At 54.3% G+C, this 13,856-nt stretch overlaps 1 protein-coding gene across 6 annotated transcripts in view; it reads right to left on the reverse strand.

The window, feature by feature from the left end:
• Positions 1–13,856, reverse strand: part of RPTOR (regulatory associated protein of MTOR complex 1) — a 342,781-nt gene that overhangs the window by 34,349 nt on the left and 294,576 nt on the right. For all 6 annotated transcript variants that reach the window (XM_067715878.1, XM_067715876.1, XM_067715877.1 and 3 more), the window contains exons 18-21: positions 10,613–10,730; positions 9,595–9,735; positions 9,151–9,309; positions 1,617–1,735 (exon numbers count right to left, since the gene is read on the reverse strand). In XM_067715878.1, the coding sequence (XP_067571979.1) occupies positions 1,617–1,735; positions 9,151–9,309; positions 9,595–9,735; positions 10,613–10,730 (537 nt within the window). The remainder of the gene's footprint in view (positions 1–1,616; positions 1,736–9,150; positions 9,310–9,594; positions 9,736–10,612; positions 10,731–13,856) is intronic.

Genomic DNA, 13,856 nt, shown 5'->3' on the forward strand with positions numbered 1-13,856 from the left:
TTACTACTTGTGATGCTACCAGAAGCTGAAGTAGCAGCCACAGACAATGAGATGATTCAATCATCCAGGAAAAGACAGAACTTCACCAGTGAAGAATAACGTCGGTGGGGGAATTGAACACCACACAAATATGGTGCCAACAGGAGGCCAGGTGCTGCAGGAGGTTGGGCTACGTGGGAGGCCAACCCCAGTGAGGCGGCAGCAAATAGGAGGGCTTGATAACCAGTTTGGAAAAAAAATAACAGCCCAGGAGGGAAGCTATGAGTAAGCCACGTACCTTCAGGCAAGTGGCAGCCTGAGGACGACCCCTCGTTAGTGATTAGGGTCAGATGAGGATAGAGACACCCCAGGTAAACTGTGACACGTGACAATATTTCCCTGTACTTTTCCTGTAACTTGTCTGCAAGCCTAAAATTTAATCAAAAAGTTACGAAAATCTTTAAAAATGCTATAACGAATGACTTCTTTGTGGCATTCATTATTGTTCCATTCATGAAAGATTAACTGCATGTAAACTGTCCAACTTCCATAAACAGCTGGAAAACAGAAAAAAAAAAAGAAACAGCTGTTTTCGGACATTGGGCACTGGGTACTGCTGAGAGAAGGGGAATCACTGCCCAGCTCCTGGCCTGCAGTCAGTTTCCTGCAGACCCGGCTGTGGTGGGGGAAGGGTATCCAGACAGAGCCCAGCAGTGCAGCTAGCAGAGGGGACCAATCGGAGTGACATGGAAGCCTAGGTGGCTAGAATCTGCAGGGCAGAGAGGAGAGGGCTTCCAGGGTCTGCAGGGGAGGCCCCTCAAATCTGCTTGGGGGTGGCGTGAAAACCCATGAGGGTGGGGAAAGAACCACTGAAAGGCCAAATAATTCCCAGAGCTCACAAAAAGAACTGGGAGAGTTTACAGTCCCTAAAGAAGAAAGGACTAAAATCAATGACCTAAGCTTCCATCTTAAGAAACTAGAATCAGAAGAGCAAATTAAACTGAGAGTAAGCAGAAGAAATGAAGCAATATATATAAAAGCAGGTATCAATAAAACACAGAATGAAAAACAACAGAGAAACACAGCTGACTCTTAGACAACGTGGGTTTGAACTGCACGGGTCCACTTATACACGTTTTTCAATAAACACACACTGCAGTACTACAGAATTCAGGGTTGTGGAGACATGAATCGGAAAGGCTGATTTTTGACTGCGGGGGGTCAGGGTTAGTGTCCCTAACCCCTGTGTTGTTCAGAGGTCAATTGTACTAATGAAACCAAAAGCTGGTTCTTTGAAGAGGTACCTTTAGCCAGAAATAGTCATGAATAAGAGAAGTTGTATGTTACTGGTGCCAGGAATGAAAGAGAGGACATCACTACGGGTCACACAGATGTCCTTACCTAATTTTCTGCTGCCCTGATGTGGGTGTGCAGAAGCAGTGACACATGCCCCACCTGAAGCTACATGCACATGGAATTTAGCCTATATTGTGAATCTCTGGATTCAAAACGCTCGTTCAAAGTTTCTAAACCTAAACCATGCGTAGACCTGAACATGACTGGAGTTCTCTGCTTGAACATTCATGATTGAAAACCAGGGTCCTGAGAGCTTCACAAAGAACGCCCTTCACACGTACCTTGTAGGCAATGCTGTTGAGTACTTTCATAGCCAAATCGGAAACATCTGGATAGGGATCCGCAGCCAGATGTAGCAAGACTCTCCAAATTTGAGTGTAAACACTATTGAATGAAACTCCTAGGAAAGAGAAATGGGAGCTGTTTTAACAACAAGGAGCTGCCGCTGCATGCTGGGGCAGCTTCTGGGGTAGCTCCCTCTTCTGAAGACCTAACCATGCATCAGGGGTGGACACTTAGAAGAGCTGGGGTTACAGGAAGCTCCGGTTTTGTTATCTGATAAGGGGCCCAGAGATTCAGAAATCCCAGGTGGTGAACAGGCTTGATCACACAATTTCACCTCCTGTGGCTGGATCTTTCTAGAAGGAAAAGTTAGAAAAGGGCAGGACTTCCTTTCAGGCCTTGGCTGCCTGGAGAGTACTATCCAGCACTGGATTTAACGCCTAGATTTCTAGGAGCTGTCATGGCCCACCCGAGTGGAGAATGTTGGCTGAGTCCCCGTCCACACCTCCCTCTGCATTCATGGCCTGCTCTGGTCTCGGTGACTCACTGAGTCTTCTGCCCACGCTCCCCAGGACCTCCCCAGGCATCCAGCACCTCCCGAGTGTGCTCTCCACATTAGGGCCTGCCGAGTGCCTGGGTGCCAAGGCAGATGAGACGGGACATAAACACAGATGGGGTAAATCGTGGATCCGAAGGAAAGGTAAGGAACATTTTTTTTTTTTTGCGGTATGCGGGCCTCTCACTGTTGTGGCCTCTCCTGTTGCGGAGCACAGGCTCCGGACACGCAGGCTCAGTGGCCATGGCTCACGGACCCAGCTGCTCCGCGGCATGTGGGATCCTCCTGGACTGGGTCATGAACCCGTGTCCCCTGCATCGGCAGGCGGACTCTCAACCACTGTGCCACCAGGGAAGCCCAGGGAAGGAACATTTATGAGGGATGGGAGGCCACCCCCAGGGAAGGCGGCTCAGTCCTATTTAACCTCACCGTCCTAGCTGCAGGCATCACCCCAGGCTTTACAGAGGAGGACAGCAAGGCCTAGCATCCAAAGGATGAAGAGTTTGAATGCACGTGGCCGAATGAGGAGGCCGCCATATACCACTGCATCCTTTTTATTTGGGGGAAGCTGGACAATTGGTTTGTTGAAAAGCAAGTGCTTGTTCAACGACAGACAGGGAGTAACAGAGGATTTCGAACAAGCTGTGATCTCATGCCATCTGACCAGCCAGCCCCTAGTTAACAAAGTCCCTCTAATTATGAAGAATTTAAGCACAAGAAGGGCCACTGGAGGACAGTGTTTCCTGATGGACACCATTGTTCAAAGGGTTTTATACAACATTCAAATCACAGAAGAGGGATTGGACGAAGGTTTAGAGTAAAGGTCAGCTTCTCTTGTGTGTCCTACGTCGATGCTTACGGACAAGTCCTAGCTCACCGCACCCGACACCCTCTCATTTGTAACGGGAGGCGACAGGGTCCCAGCCCCCTTTCCACAGGGACTGTGGTGCCTACGTTTGCAGGGCCTGCCCGCTGTACGCCTGCCTGTTCACAGGGTGATGGAGCTGGAGGAGGCCAACCCCTCAATCGCATGTGGCGTGGCCGCATTCCCCAGGGGACCACCACACATAAAATACCTCCCAGTGAGCGTTCACAAAACTCCCGTCGCCTTATCCTTCCACCCTAGTTCTGGGAAGAGGAGCTGACAGCTGCTGCGGCCTCTAAATAATTCTGCAGGAGCACAGCTGCCTGCGCAGGCCAACCTCCGAGAGGCGGGGCCTGGAACGCACCTCCCGCCACCAAGGGCGAAGAGTGTTCTATGGTCAGAGCAACGCCCCATCAGGTACTCATTTGGCATGCGTGCATCAGCACCAGTTTGAGCACCTACTGTGTGCGAGGAAAGTCACTCTCGAAAGCTCGTGGCCCACAGGAATCAGGAGGGCACATCCAGGGACTTGGGTCTAGTATAAATTTGGACCTTCGTTTGGTGAGTAACGTCAGGCAGACGCACTCTTGCACAGAGGGGACCATGAGCTAGGGAACAGTCCACATGGAAACACACACCTGTCCTCCCTGCTGTCCTCTGCCCTACTCAGTGTAGAAACACAACAAAAACCTCTTGACTCTCAAATGCCATGGCTCATGACAGCTGCCCAGATTTACAAATTCTCAGGGCTGTTTGTCAAGGCAGTCGGAATCTCTTTGGGGAAATTTCCTAGAAGCTGCTTTCCTGTCCTAGCAGATCGGCTGCCATAGGAACCTGCTGCGGTGAAGGGCCACCAGGCCACTGCTATTTCTTGTCTCCCCAGAGGAGGAGGGTGGGAGAAGCCGCTCCACACTCACTCTGCAGACGGTCCCGATTCATGACGCACGGGGGAACGAGGCGAAGCACGTTCATGGACGTGGCTCACTCAGACGGGAGAACTGGCCCCACGGATGGGACGTTCCTACAAAGACCCCACACAGTCACCACAGCCACTGGGCAAAATTCTCTCCCCTCCGTTGTTTCTGAGCTCAGAGTGATCAGGGCAGCAGCCGACCTGTGTGACAAGAGGGCTGTGAAGGGCACAGTAAATCTGCTTGACTACAGATGACGGACCCGTGGTAACAGGTCCGTGGGGAAGTGGGGGGAACAGTGGGGGCCAAGGGGCCTCCTTACTAGGGTGATGGTCCAGGGCAGACACCTGAGCACACAAGGGCCTTAATCAAGGCACCTTTGGTATAAACGTGAGGAAGGGGTGCAGCGTGGCACTGTGCAATGAGGAAGGGGTACTGTTCACTTTACAAAATCTCAGTTTTTATTACTATTGTTGACTCTCTTGCAGAAGATTTCGACTTTGATATCACTCTGCTTGTGATTCAACAGGGAATTTTTAAAAATCTAAGTTTTGTAGTGTCCTTGACCACAGTGAATGGTATACGATTTACTTGTGAAAACACAGAACAGGGACCTGGAATTGCTGTCTCCACGTCACTGCTCTCCTGGGGCTGGCCACCACCCCCCAGCCTCTCTGTTCTGTGAACTGTCCTGGTTTTACATCTGCTGTCTCCAAATCGGAACATTCTGAATCTGTGCAGCACAGAGCTCGGGCCTCTGGAACGACGAGAACGCGGGTGTAGCCCCCGTGGGGATGGGGGGTACCGCTGGGCTGAGCCAGCTCAGACAGGGTGCCGTGTCTGGCACTTGCCAAAGTCCCCATAAGCGCTGAGAGCCTATTTTCATGTCTAGACTAAAAGTAATAAAAGATCATAACTAATGGTTTTAGGATTTATTTTTCAGAGCAATGGCCACAACTTTCTAAATAGCACTGGACTCAGGAAAATTTGCTCAGAGCTTTGTGGTCAACTCTGGGCCCCAGAGTCCCCGGGGGCTGGCAAGGCAGCTTGGAGAAGGAAGGTGGAGCCCCCTGGAGGCAGGAGCTGTCACTTGTGACCTGTTGCCTGGGTCTCAGGGGTCACCAACCCTGACGCTCTATCGCATGATGCGGGCCCGGGCGCCTCCCTGGGAATCAGCTCCCAGGGCCTGGGGCTTCTGCATTTCCCCTCTTGGTGACCCTGACTCTGAGCCCCTCTGGGAGGGTCCTAATCACGTCCTCCCTCGCCTACTGGACAGAGCCCTGGCTGGACTGGGAGGTGTGTTTGCACAACCCTTTCAAGGGGCTCCCCTGTGTGTCACCTGGGGGACAAGGTAAGACAAAAGCACCAGGGCCCCCCCTTCCCCACTCTTTGCACTCCCACCTCTGGACATCAGGAATGGGGTGAGGCTCAGAGAGGGAGGGAGGGAGGGAATGAGGGGCAGGATGGTGACAGGTGGACAGGTGAGGGACAGAAGGGCAGGTGATGGAGGGAGGAGAGGCTGCCTGCTACACACAAGAGCAAGAAATAGCAGCTTTACCAAACCTGTTGATCAAGATGGCAACTTCACGGCCCGATGTGATGCCGCAGGTTTAGTGTGCAACACGAAGGCGTCTGATGGGTCAGGGAGGGCCTCCTGAGACGCCGCAGAATGCCAGCGTGGAGAGGAATGGGCGAGCACTGCTGTGTGGAGAGGCGGGTGCGGGAATGTGGGATAAAGGCAGAGGTGTCCAGGCCTCATTCGGGGGCCAGTGGCCAGCCTGGGGTGGTGGGCACAGTGGGCGGAGCTATGGTGAAGGCCAGGCTGCTCTCAGAAGGAAGGTCTTGAGTGTCAGCCACAGCTTGGACTTTACAGGAAACGAGTTTCTGCAAAGGCATCAGCCAGACAGTGGTCCGTGCAGAGCTGATGTTGGGGGGATCTGCTCTGGACAGGTGGTGGGGTGTGAGAGCCAAGGCCAAGTCCTGGGGTGGGGGGCCCGGAAATGGAAAGAACTGACTGGGGACACACATGGAGGTCAGGCCAAATGGCTGAGTGGGTGAGAAACGTGCGGAGGGAGACATCAAAGAAGATTCCAAAAGGTGGTGACAGAGCTGGGTCCCAGTGCAGATTCACAGACATTGGGCAGATATGCTTAGGCACATGGAGAAATGCGTGATCAGGTTTTGCCCCTGTGGGGGGACAGCACCTCGCTCAGCAGGCGAGACCTCGAGTGCTTTAGAGACAGTGGGGACGGAGGGGGAGCCTGGGAGGGGCTAGTTTTCTGGGAGAAGATGGCAATGAATGGATGTCCTAGGTTGCCATGGTTTTGAAAACCTCTTTTGCAATATTCAAAGAGGCTAGAGATTGCTGTTCTTCAGTTGAAATGAAAGAAAAAATTGACTTTAAACAGGCGAATGCTGCAAGTAATGGGATTCGGTGTAGGCTATGAATTTTAAACACTTATGTAAGCACCGCGGTTTCCAGGTGGACGCGCGCACTCAGGTGCACAGCTACTTTGTCTCCTTAACGCTCCTTCCAGCTCCGGCTCATTGTGAAACTTTCCCACTGAAGTTTTCAAAGATATGAACGACATACAGATAAAATTCAGTTTTCTCCAGTAAAAAAATGTTCAGGAGTCAGGTTTTGTGTGAAGGAAGGAATCAGTGACGTGGCTCTCAAGTCCCTGGAGGACATGGAAGGCGGCAGGGGTGGGAGGTGCGGGCTGTACCCTCCAATCTCATGTGGCGTCAAAGAAACACCGATTCTTCACCCCTTACATCCCCAATCCAGGGCCAAGGACAAAAAGATCCCCCTTTCTGGGTCGTACTGCTGGGGGTGGGGCATGGTGACCAGCTCTGGACTCTACAGTCCATTCAGACCTTTATGGGCCCCAGACAGACTCGTCTTGTGGAATGAGAGTCCTGAGTCCTTTCTAGGGCCAACAGAGGGCCAGTCTTGAGGCTCATGGGTACCGCTGGCAAGCACGTTTAGACTGCCCTCCCCCTTCAGATCACAAAAACGGCAAGTCAGAAATATCTAACACTGTCACGTGATGCCAAGAGAGTGTGAGCTCTAAGGTAGAGGGATTATCATGGAAACAAGCAAACAACCAAGAACTGAATGTTAATGAAAAATAGTACCAACGAAATAGGAGGGTAACTAATACTGTAAATGATTGCAGGAGTGGGAACACAGGAGTCCAATGAACACGTGAGCTCAACCTCATCATAATCGAGGGACATACAAATTAAGACCACGAGGAGTCGGTTCGCTCACATCAGACTGGGTAGCCTGACCAGAACAGGAGTGAGCAGGGCCACGGGAGCTTGTCCTCCTTGGAACAGAGCCCTTTGTGGTCAATCTCCCTCCACGTGGAGCTGTCAGACCCCACATGTGTCAGGCTGCAGTGTGTCTGCTGCGGCCCACACCTGTGCACATTATGGGGGTGCCTGCTGTGTACCAGGCACGGGGTGTGGGGGTCTGTGGCAGGAGACAGGACAAAGTTCCTGCACTCGTGGCTCTGACCCCCTGAGCAGAGATAGAACCGAGCTGAATAAATGAGATCCTGCATCATAAGTCTGCTGGGGAAAAGTTCTCAGGACAAAAGCAAACAGAGAGGGAGAGACTCAGAGCGACTGCAGAAGGCTATTCTGGATTGGGGTGGGAGGAGCCTGGAAGACTTCTTTTAAGGTGACTCTAGAGCAGGACTGTGATTGGACTGAGGAGCAGCCTGTGAGGTGTCTGGAGGCAGAACCCTGAAGCCAAGGGGAGGAGCCAAGGAACCCAGGAGCCCAGCACTGCCAGGTACAAGGGGGAGGGCAGGAGGTGGAGCTGGGGCCAAATCCTGAATTTGCTTTTTAAAAAATGAGAAAAGGGCTTCCCTGGTGGCGCAGTGGTTGAGAGTCTGCCTGCCGATGCAGGGGACGCAGGTTCGTGCCACGGTCCGGGAAGATCCCACATGCCACGGAGCGGCTGGGCCCGTGAGCCATGGCCGCTGAGCCTGCGCTCCGTGACGGGAGAGGCCACAACAGTGAGAGGCCCGCGTACCGCAAAAAAAAAAAAAAAAAAAAAAGAGAAAAAAGAAAATGAGAAAAGAAGGAAAAATCAGAGCAAGGCTACTGTCCGTTAACAGGAGAATGGACAAGTGAATTGCAGCAGATCATGAAAGGGTGTGAACAAGACTCAGGTGACCAGTGTGGACACACAGCCCTCTGGGCAGAGTGAGGACACAAGACGTGTGGCGCCATTCACATGACATTTAAACCCTGGGAAAGGGCGCGAGTCCATGGGGATCCACAGCCAGAGAGTTAAGTGTGCAGGGATCCTGAGCAGGGAACCAGGAGGGGCTCTGGGCGCTTTAACTCTATCTGTAATTCCTTAAATTGGGAACAAAACACACACGGGGAGGTGTGTCACATTAGTCTACGTTTTTATGCATCTACAGCATTTCCTAGTATCATGTAAAGCTTCAGATGAGGCCTGGTAAAGCACCGGGGTGCCAAGAACAAGCGCAAAGGGGCTGTCTGGTTGAGTCCTATGTGTGTTACCGGTGACACAGGGTCGATATGGTTGGTCATGCAGCGAGGACATGCGGTGAATTCCCACCGCTCAGCGAGCCCAGCAGCAGAACCAGGGGCTCACCACTCAAGGCAGAACACGAGACGATGCTGACCCTTCACTCAAATTTCAATTTCCAGGCAGCCAAGTGTGAAACTGCTGGACTGGCTGAAGGCGAAAGCACACAGGGGGCCCTGGATGGGGGTGATGGGGGGTTCCAGCCAGGGAACTTGAGAAGGGAAGGGCTGTCTGCGGCCCTGGAGCAGGGCTCTGATCTTGGACCTCGTACACGCATTCTCTGGGGGACCCTGGGCACCACTGGAGGCCACTCTGCCTACTGGATGCTGGGAGCCCCCTTGTGCCCTGGCCGTGACACACCAAATGTCTCCTGGGGGCAGAACCCCCCTGCTCTGCAGCACTGGGAGTTCTGCAGCCTTTCCAAGCGACAAGGCCGGCTCGCCCAGATGGCCTGGATCAGACCAGTAACCAAGGGCGGGGGGTTCCTGCTGCCACAGCAAGACGCTCCTCACCTCCTCCTACCCCGTTCACTTTACTCTCCCACTGAGCGTGTCCCAGCACCGTCCACTTGGGCGGGAACCCATGGGTGCTGAGGGGACAGGTGGAGACGTGGAGGGGTGGGACTCACCGATGAGGGAGTTGAGGGAGGAGTAGGAGCTGACTCGGCGCATCTTGTCGATGGTCTCAAAGGACAGGATGTACTCCTCGTTCTCGGGGCTGCCCAGGGTGCTGCTGGCGCTGCTGCTGGTGCTCAGGTTCCCAGGGGAGAAGGCCACCGAGCCGCCGGCTGGTGGGGCATCGCCACGGGCAGAGCGTCAGTTAGCACACCCACCCCCGCCTCCCCTGGGGCTGGGCTGCTGGGCACGGGGTAGGGGGGTGCTGCGGGGCTCAGGAGCGGCTGTGCCCAGAGGTGCTGCAGGATCATCACTGGCCACCCTGGGGGGTTGACCCACGACTTCTGCTCACGCCCAGGCGAGCAGATGGCAGGAGGGGGCAGGGGCACATCTAATAAAAGGTCCCAGAAGATGACCCACAACCACCCGACTCGAGCACCCAGCCTCTGGGGTCTTACATTCTTCTGTCAGACTCAGATTTTGCAAAGATTTGTTCAAGCTTCTAGCCGTGGTGACGGCGCGGATGTTTCCGTAGGAGCTCACGGAGCGCAGTCTGGGGGTGCAGGGGCTGTCCCGCACGGGGGTCAGACTCCCACCCTCTGGTAGGAGAGAAGGAGAGAGAAGAGTTAATGGTGGGCTCAGGTGGGAGGCGGCCAGACGGCAGGTGACAGTGGCTTTTACCTGGATGATGTGACGCTACAACAGGGCCCTTCTGCTCAGCAGGGTCTCTGACACATGTATGTTGGGGTACAAAGCTGGACAAGGTCCTGACTGGGGTGAGGGGAGCATGGGAGCAGATGACCATGATCCACGCTTGGCGTTTTGTGAGAGTTCAACTACAGAGGCCCACATGGGTCTCCAAGAACCATACCAGGTGCTCTGGGACTTGCCTGCGGCCGCTGCCCACAGTAGCACCAGGATGGCCACCTCCTGGCTCAGCCCCCCGCCTTGCCACTCACCAATCCCACCCTGCCCAGGCCCGCCAGCCGTTTCCCTTCCCCGATGTACTAAACGCAGCAATGGTCTCATGGCTGATCACAAGCCCTCTTTCCTGAAGACACAGCTGTCTGAGGGAGGGGGCAGCTCAAGATGATGAAATATAAATTCGGTAAAAAGGACAAATGTGAGACAAGCAGCTGCCTGACGTGACACTGACGTGAGGACTCATCAGGGGAAGAAAGAGAATGTGCCTTCCTATAGCCCCTATGGCAGCACTTTGTACCCTCCAAGATTTCCATGCTTTGATTTCCAAAAAGGGTAAAAAGGAAAGAAAACAGTCAGAGGGTCAGTGTGGCCCCCTTTCCTGCCCTTTCTATTCTGGGAAGATGGGAATTGCAGATATCTGAGTAGCCCTGACTTGACACATGGGCTCAGGACCTAGCAGAACGAGGGGCCTGCTGACAGTCCTGACCAGGGTCCCCTGGGCCAGCGAGCCGCATGGGCTCCACCTCAGTGCCGTACCCCTGGTGGCTGTACCTGTGGTGGCTGGAGAGGGCAGTGGGTAGTTCTTCTCCTCTTCCATGAACTGCAGGGCCACGGTGCAGAAATTGCTTTCGTATTGAACGACAAGGTGACTCAGAGCCACCACCAGTTCCTGCCGGGAGGAGAAAGGACAGCGACACTGACTTGGGGCTGGGAGACAACTCAGAGTAGCAGTGAGATGTACATGTTGGCGCTGAGTGCTTGAGCCACTGTGGGGGGCCGTGGGACAGACAGCACTCGGCGCCAAGACAGGGGCTGCGCCCTCAACGCAGCACTCTTGAGCCCCCGGCGTGAGCAGAAACCTCTGAACAAGCCATGTGGTCAAGATCAGGGCCTCCGAGGGATGCCCCGGACACCCGGCAGAGAGATTGCTGACCACTAGGTGTGAGAGGGGGGCCTTGTAGGGATGCAGGCTGAGGACACCGCAGAGCGGGATGGGGAAGAGCCCTCACGGCTTCCCATGGTCAACACCGTGGAGAGCTACCTGAACCCTGGGCATTAAGGCAGGATACCCCGGACAGTGTAGCACGCTCTTCTACTAAATGTGAAATTTTCAAAGATAGATTACTTTCCAGCCCCCAAAAGGGTAACAGGAAAGTTCTACCTGACTTCAGGCCAGTTGCCTCAGTCCAAGGAGAAGAATACAATTTACCTCTTTTGGGGCAGTTGGTGCTATGACCTGAGTACCTGGAGATCCTAAAAGTCACGGGAAATAAAACTGGATGTCGGTTTGCACTACTTTTCCCATCACTATTCAAATGGTTTCCACAACTTTATTTTACTTTTTAGAAAAATACTTAGCAGAAGACCAAGGTCTGAGAGCCCCTTCTTGTTCCGTGAATCCCCCAGACCCCCAGGGCCAGGAGAGCTGTGCCGAGGTGCTGATAAGCTGGGCTCGGATGGGGCCCCCGGGTCCTCTCTTCGGCCGCCCCCTTCTCTCCTGAGAGGGTCTCTCCCACCTCAGCCTTACGCACTCCTTGGCCTCCCCAGCACATGTGTGGGTTTTACTCCCAAACCTACCTTTTCAGGTCCCATCTCTGAGTTCCAGGCTGGCCCTTCCAACCACTGACCATGTGTGTCCACCAAGTGCTCTCCAAACCCCAACTCGACCTGCCCAGGACCTGCTGCCCACTCCTTTCTGTTCAGCCCTTGCTGGGGACCCTCGGCTTGTGCCAGGAGCAGAAATCTCTGGTGGCTTCAGTTAGACCCTTGAATCATCCTGACCCATCTCTCTCTCTGGCGATCCGGATGCCCACCCAGTGGGTCCTCTAGTCTAACAGGCGCTGAGTAACAGGCTGTCGAGGGACTGCCCGCCGGCCCCTCCCAGCGAAGATGAAGCCTGAGCCGTCTTCAAAAAGCACAGGTTTTCCTTCACTCTGAACTGGTGAAAGGGCTCAGCTGGACCTGAAGCAGATTCCCAGGTCTCAGACCGTTTGATCCAGGGACAGCTGTGAGGACAGGAGGCTGAGTGCAAGGCCCACATCAAGCAGCCGTGGGTCAAGCCCCTCCTGCTGGGCGGCAGCCATGGGCTCCAGCCCTCGGAGGTCTGCAGGCATGTCTGGCTGGGGCGCAGGCCGGGCATGAGGCTCGAGTTATTCTCAGACCTTGGAAGCAGATCAGCACGGCGACTTGAGCCCCTCCAGCCAGCAGCCTCACTCCCTTTCCCGGCAGAGTGGTCCCGCCATCTCCACACTCCAGCCGCCTGCTCACACTCGGACCAAGCAGGCCTCCCGCTCTGGGCTTTGGCACCTGCTGCCCCCTCGGCCTGGAAAGGCCGATGCCTCGCCCTGGGCTCCCGACTCTCTACCTTCACTCCCGACCTTCCTTCGGAGCAGGTCACCACCTGCCACATCACACCCTGGTCTGCCCTATCTCCAAGTACAAGTTCTGGAGGCCTGGTGACCTAGGGCCTGGCACACTGGCAGCGCTTAATAAGTATCTGCTGAATGAATGAAGCCTCTTCCCTTCAGATACACTATAATTTTTAACAAATGGTTTGATTTTTTAGGTGAGTTGTCGTCAGGATTCAGGGACATTACGCCTGGGCACACACATGGCCCGAGGCGAGTCGGCTAATGCTCCTCTGTGGTCGCCTGGAAGGCTGGACCACACGCGTTCCCAGGTCTTTCCCCAGGGCCATCCCCACTCCACGTTTTCAACAACGAATTACTGGCTAACATTTGTTTTTGGCCCATGGCCATGGAGCATCAAACTCAGCTCCCAGGACGACAGAGCAGCGTTCTGGGGAAGGGAGCACATCTGCTCCGCCTGGACGCCCTCTGGGCTCGCCTGCGGGAGAAGGCGCCCCAGCCCTGGCAGCTCATCCTGCCCCGTCGCCTCCACCTGAGACGTCCTGGGCATCAATGGGGAAACACCCTCTGACGCCATTCATCAGTTTCGGCTGGAGTCAGATGTGTGTTAAGGGAGGAGGATGCCGGGTACTGCTCCTCTGTGTCTGTGGTTACTAAATAAATTAATGTAAACTAGAGATAAAGGATTCAAATGTGTCCCGCTTTCCTTGCTAAGGTAGACGGCACCAAGTAAGCTGCAGACAAGGGTCGCGGGGCTGGACTGGTCAGCCCTTGAGAACGGTGGGGTGACAACAGGATTGGGGGGGGTCACAAACCTGCTTCCCTGGCCTGGCCCTTCTTGACGAGGTGTGGGCAGCTTGCTGACTGGATGGACAGTCTGGATCGTGTACTTCCTGGACAAGCTCAAGTTCAAAATAATTTGGGAGGTTGACATGAATTTACTGACTCTTGATTTTATCAAGTAAACTCCTTAAACAGGTCAGCAAGCAAAAACCTTCCATCTCTGTCATTATGGCCTCCCCCAGGAAAGGATGCTTTCATCGTTCAGGAGTCAACAGAGGCAATTTTTTTTTTTTTTTGCGGTACGCGGGCCTCTCACTGTTGTGGCCTCTCCCGTTCTGGAGCACAGGTTCCGGACGCGCAGGCTCAGCGTCCATGGCTCACGGGCCCAGCAGCTCTGTGGCATGTGGGATCTTCCTGGACCGGGGCACGAACCTGTGTCCCCTGCATCGGCAGGCGGACTCTCAACCACTGCGCCACCAGGGAAGCCCAAGGCAATCTTTTTTACATTGAATACATGTGACTTTACGAAACCCTGCCACAATACCCTGACTCTTCTCATTTTGCCACGAGCTGGAGACACCAGCAGTTGGTTACAGCTGGGACTTCTTAAGCCTTAGCTAAGGTCAGCTCGTGGAGTGCAGTGC

Source organism: Pseudorca crassidens, chromosome 19 (genome assembly GCF_039906515.1).
Source record: "Pseudorca crassidens isolate mPseCra1 chromosome 19, mPseCra1.hap1, whole genome shotgun sequence".
Taxonomy (NCBI): Eukaryota; Metazoa; Chordata; class Mammalia; order Artiodactyla; family Delphinidae; genus Pseudorca; species Pseudorca crassidens.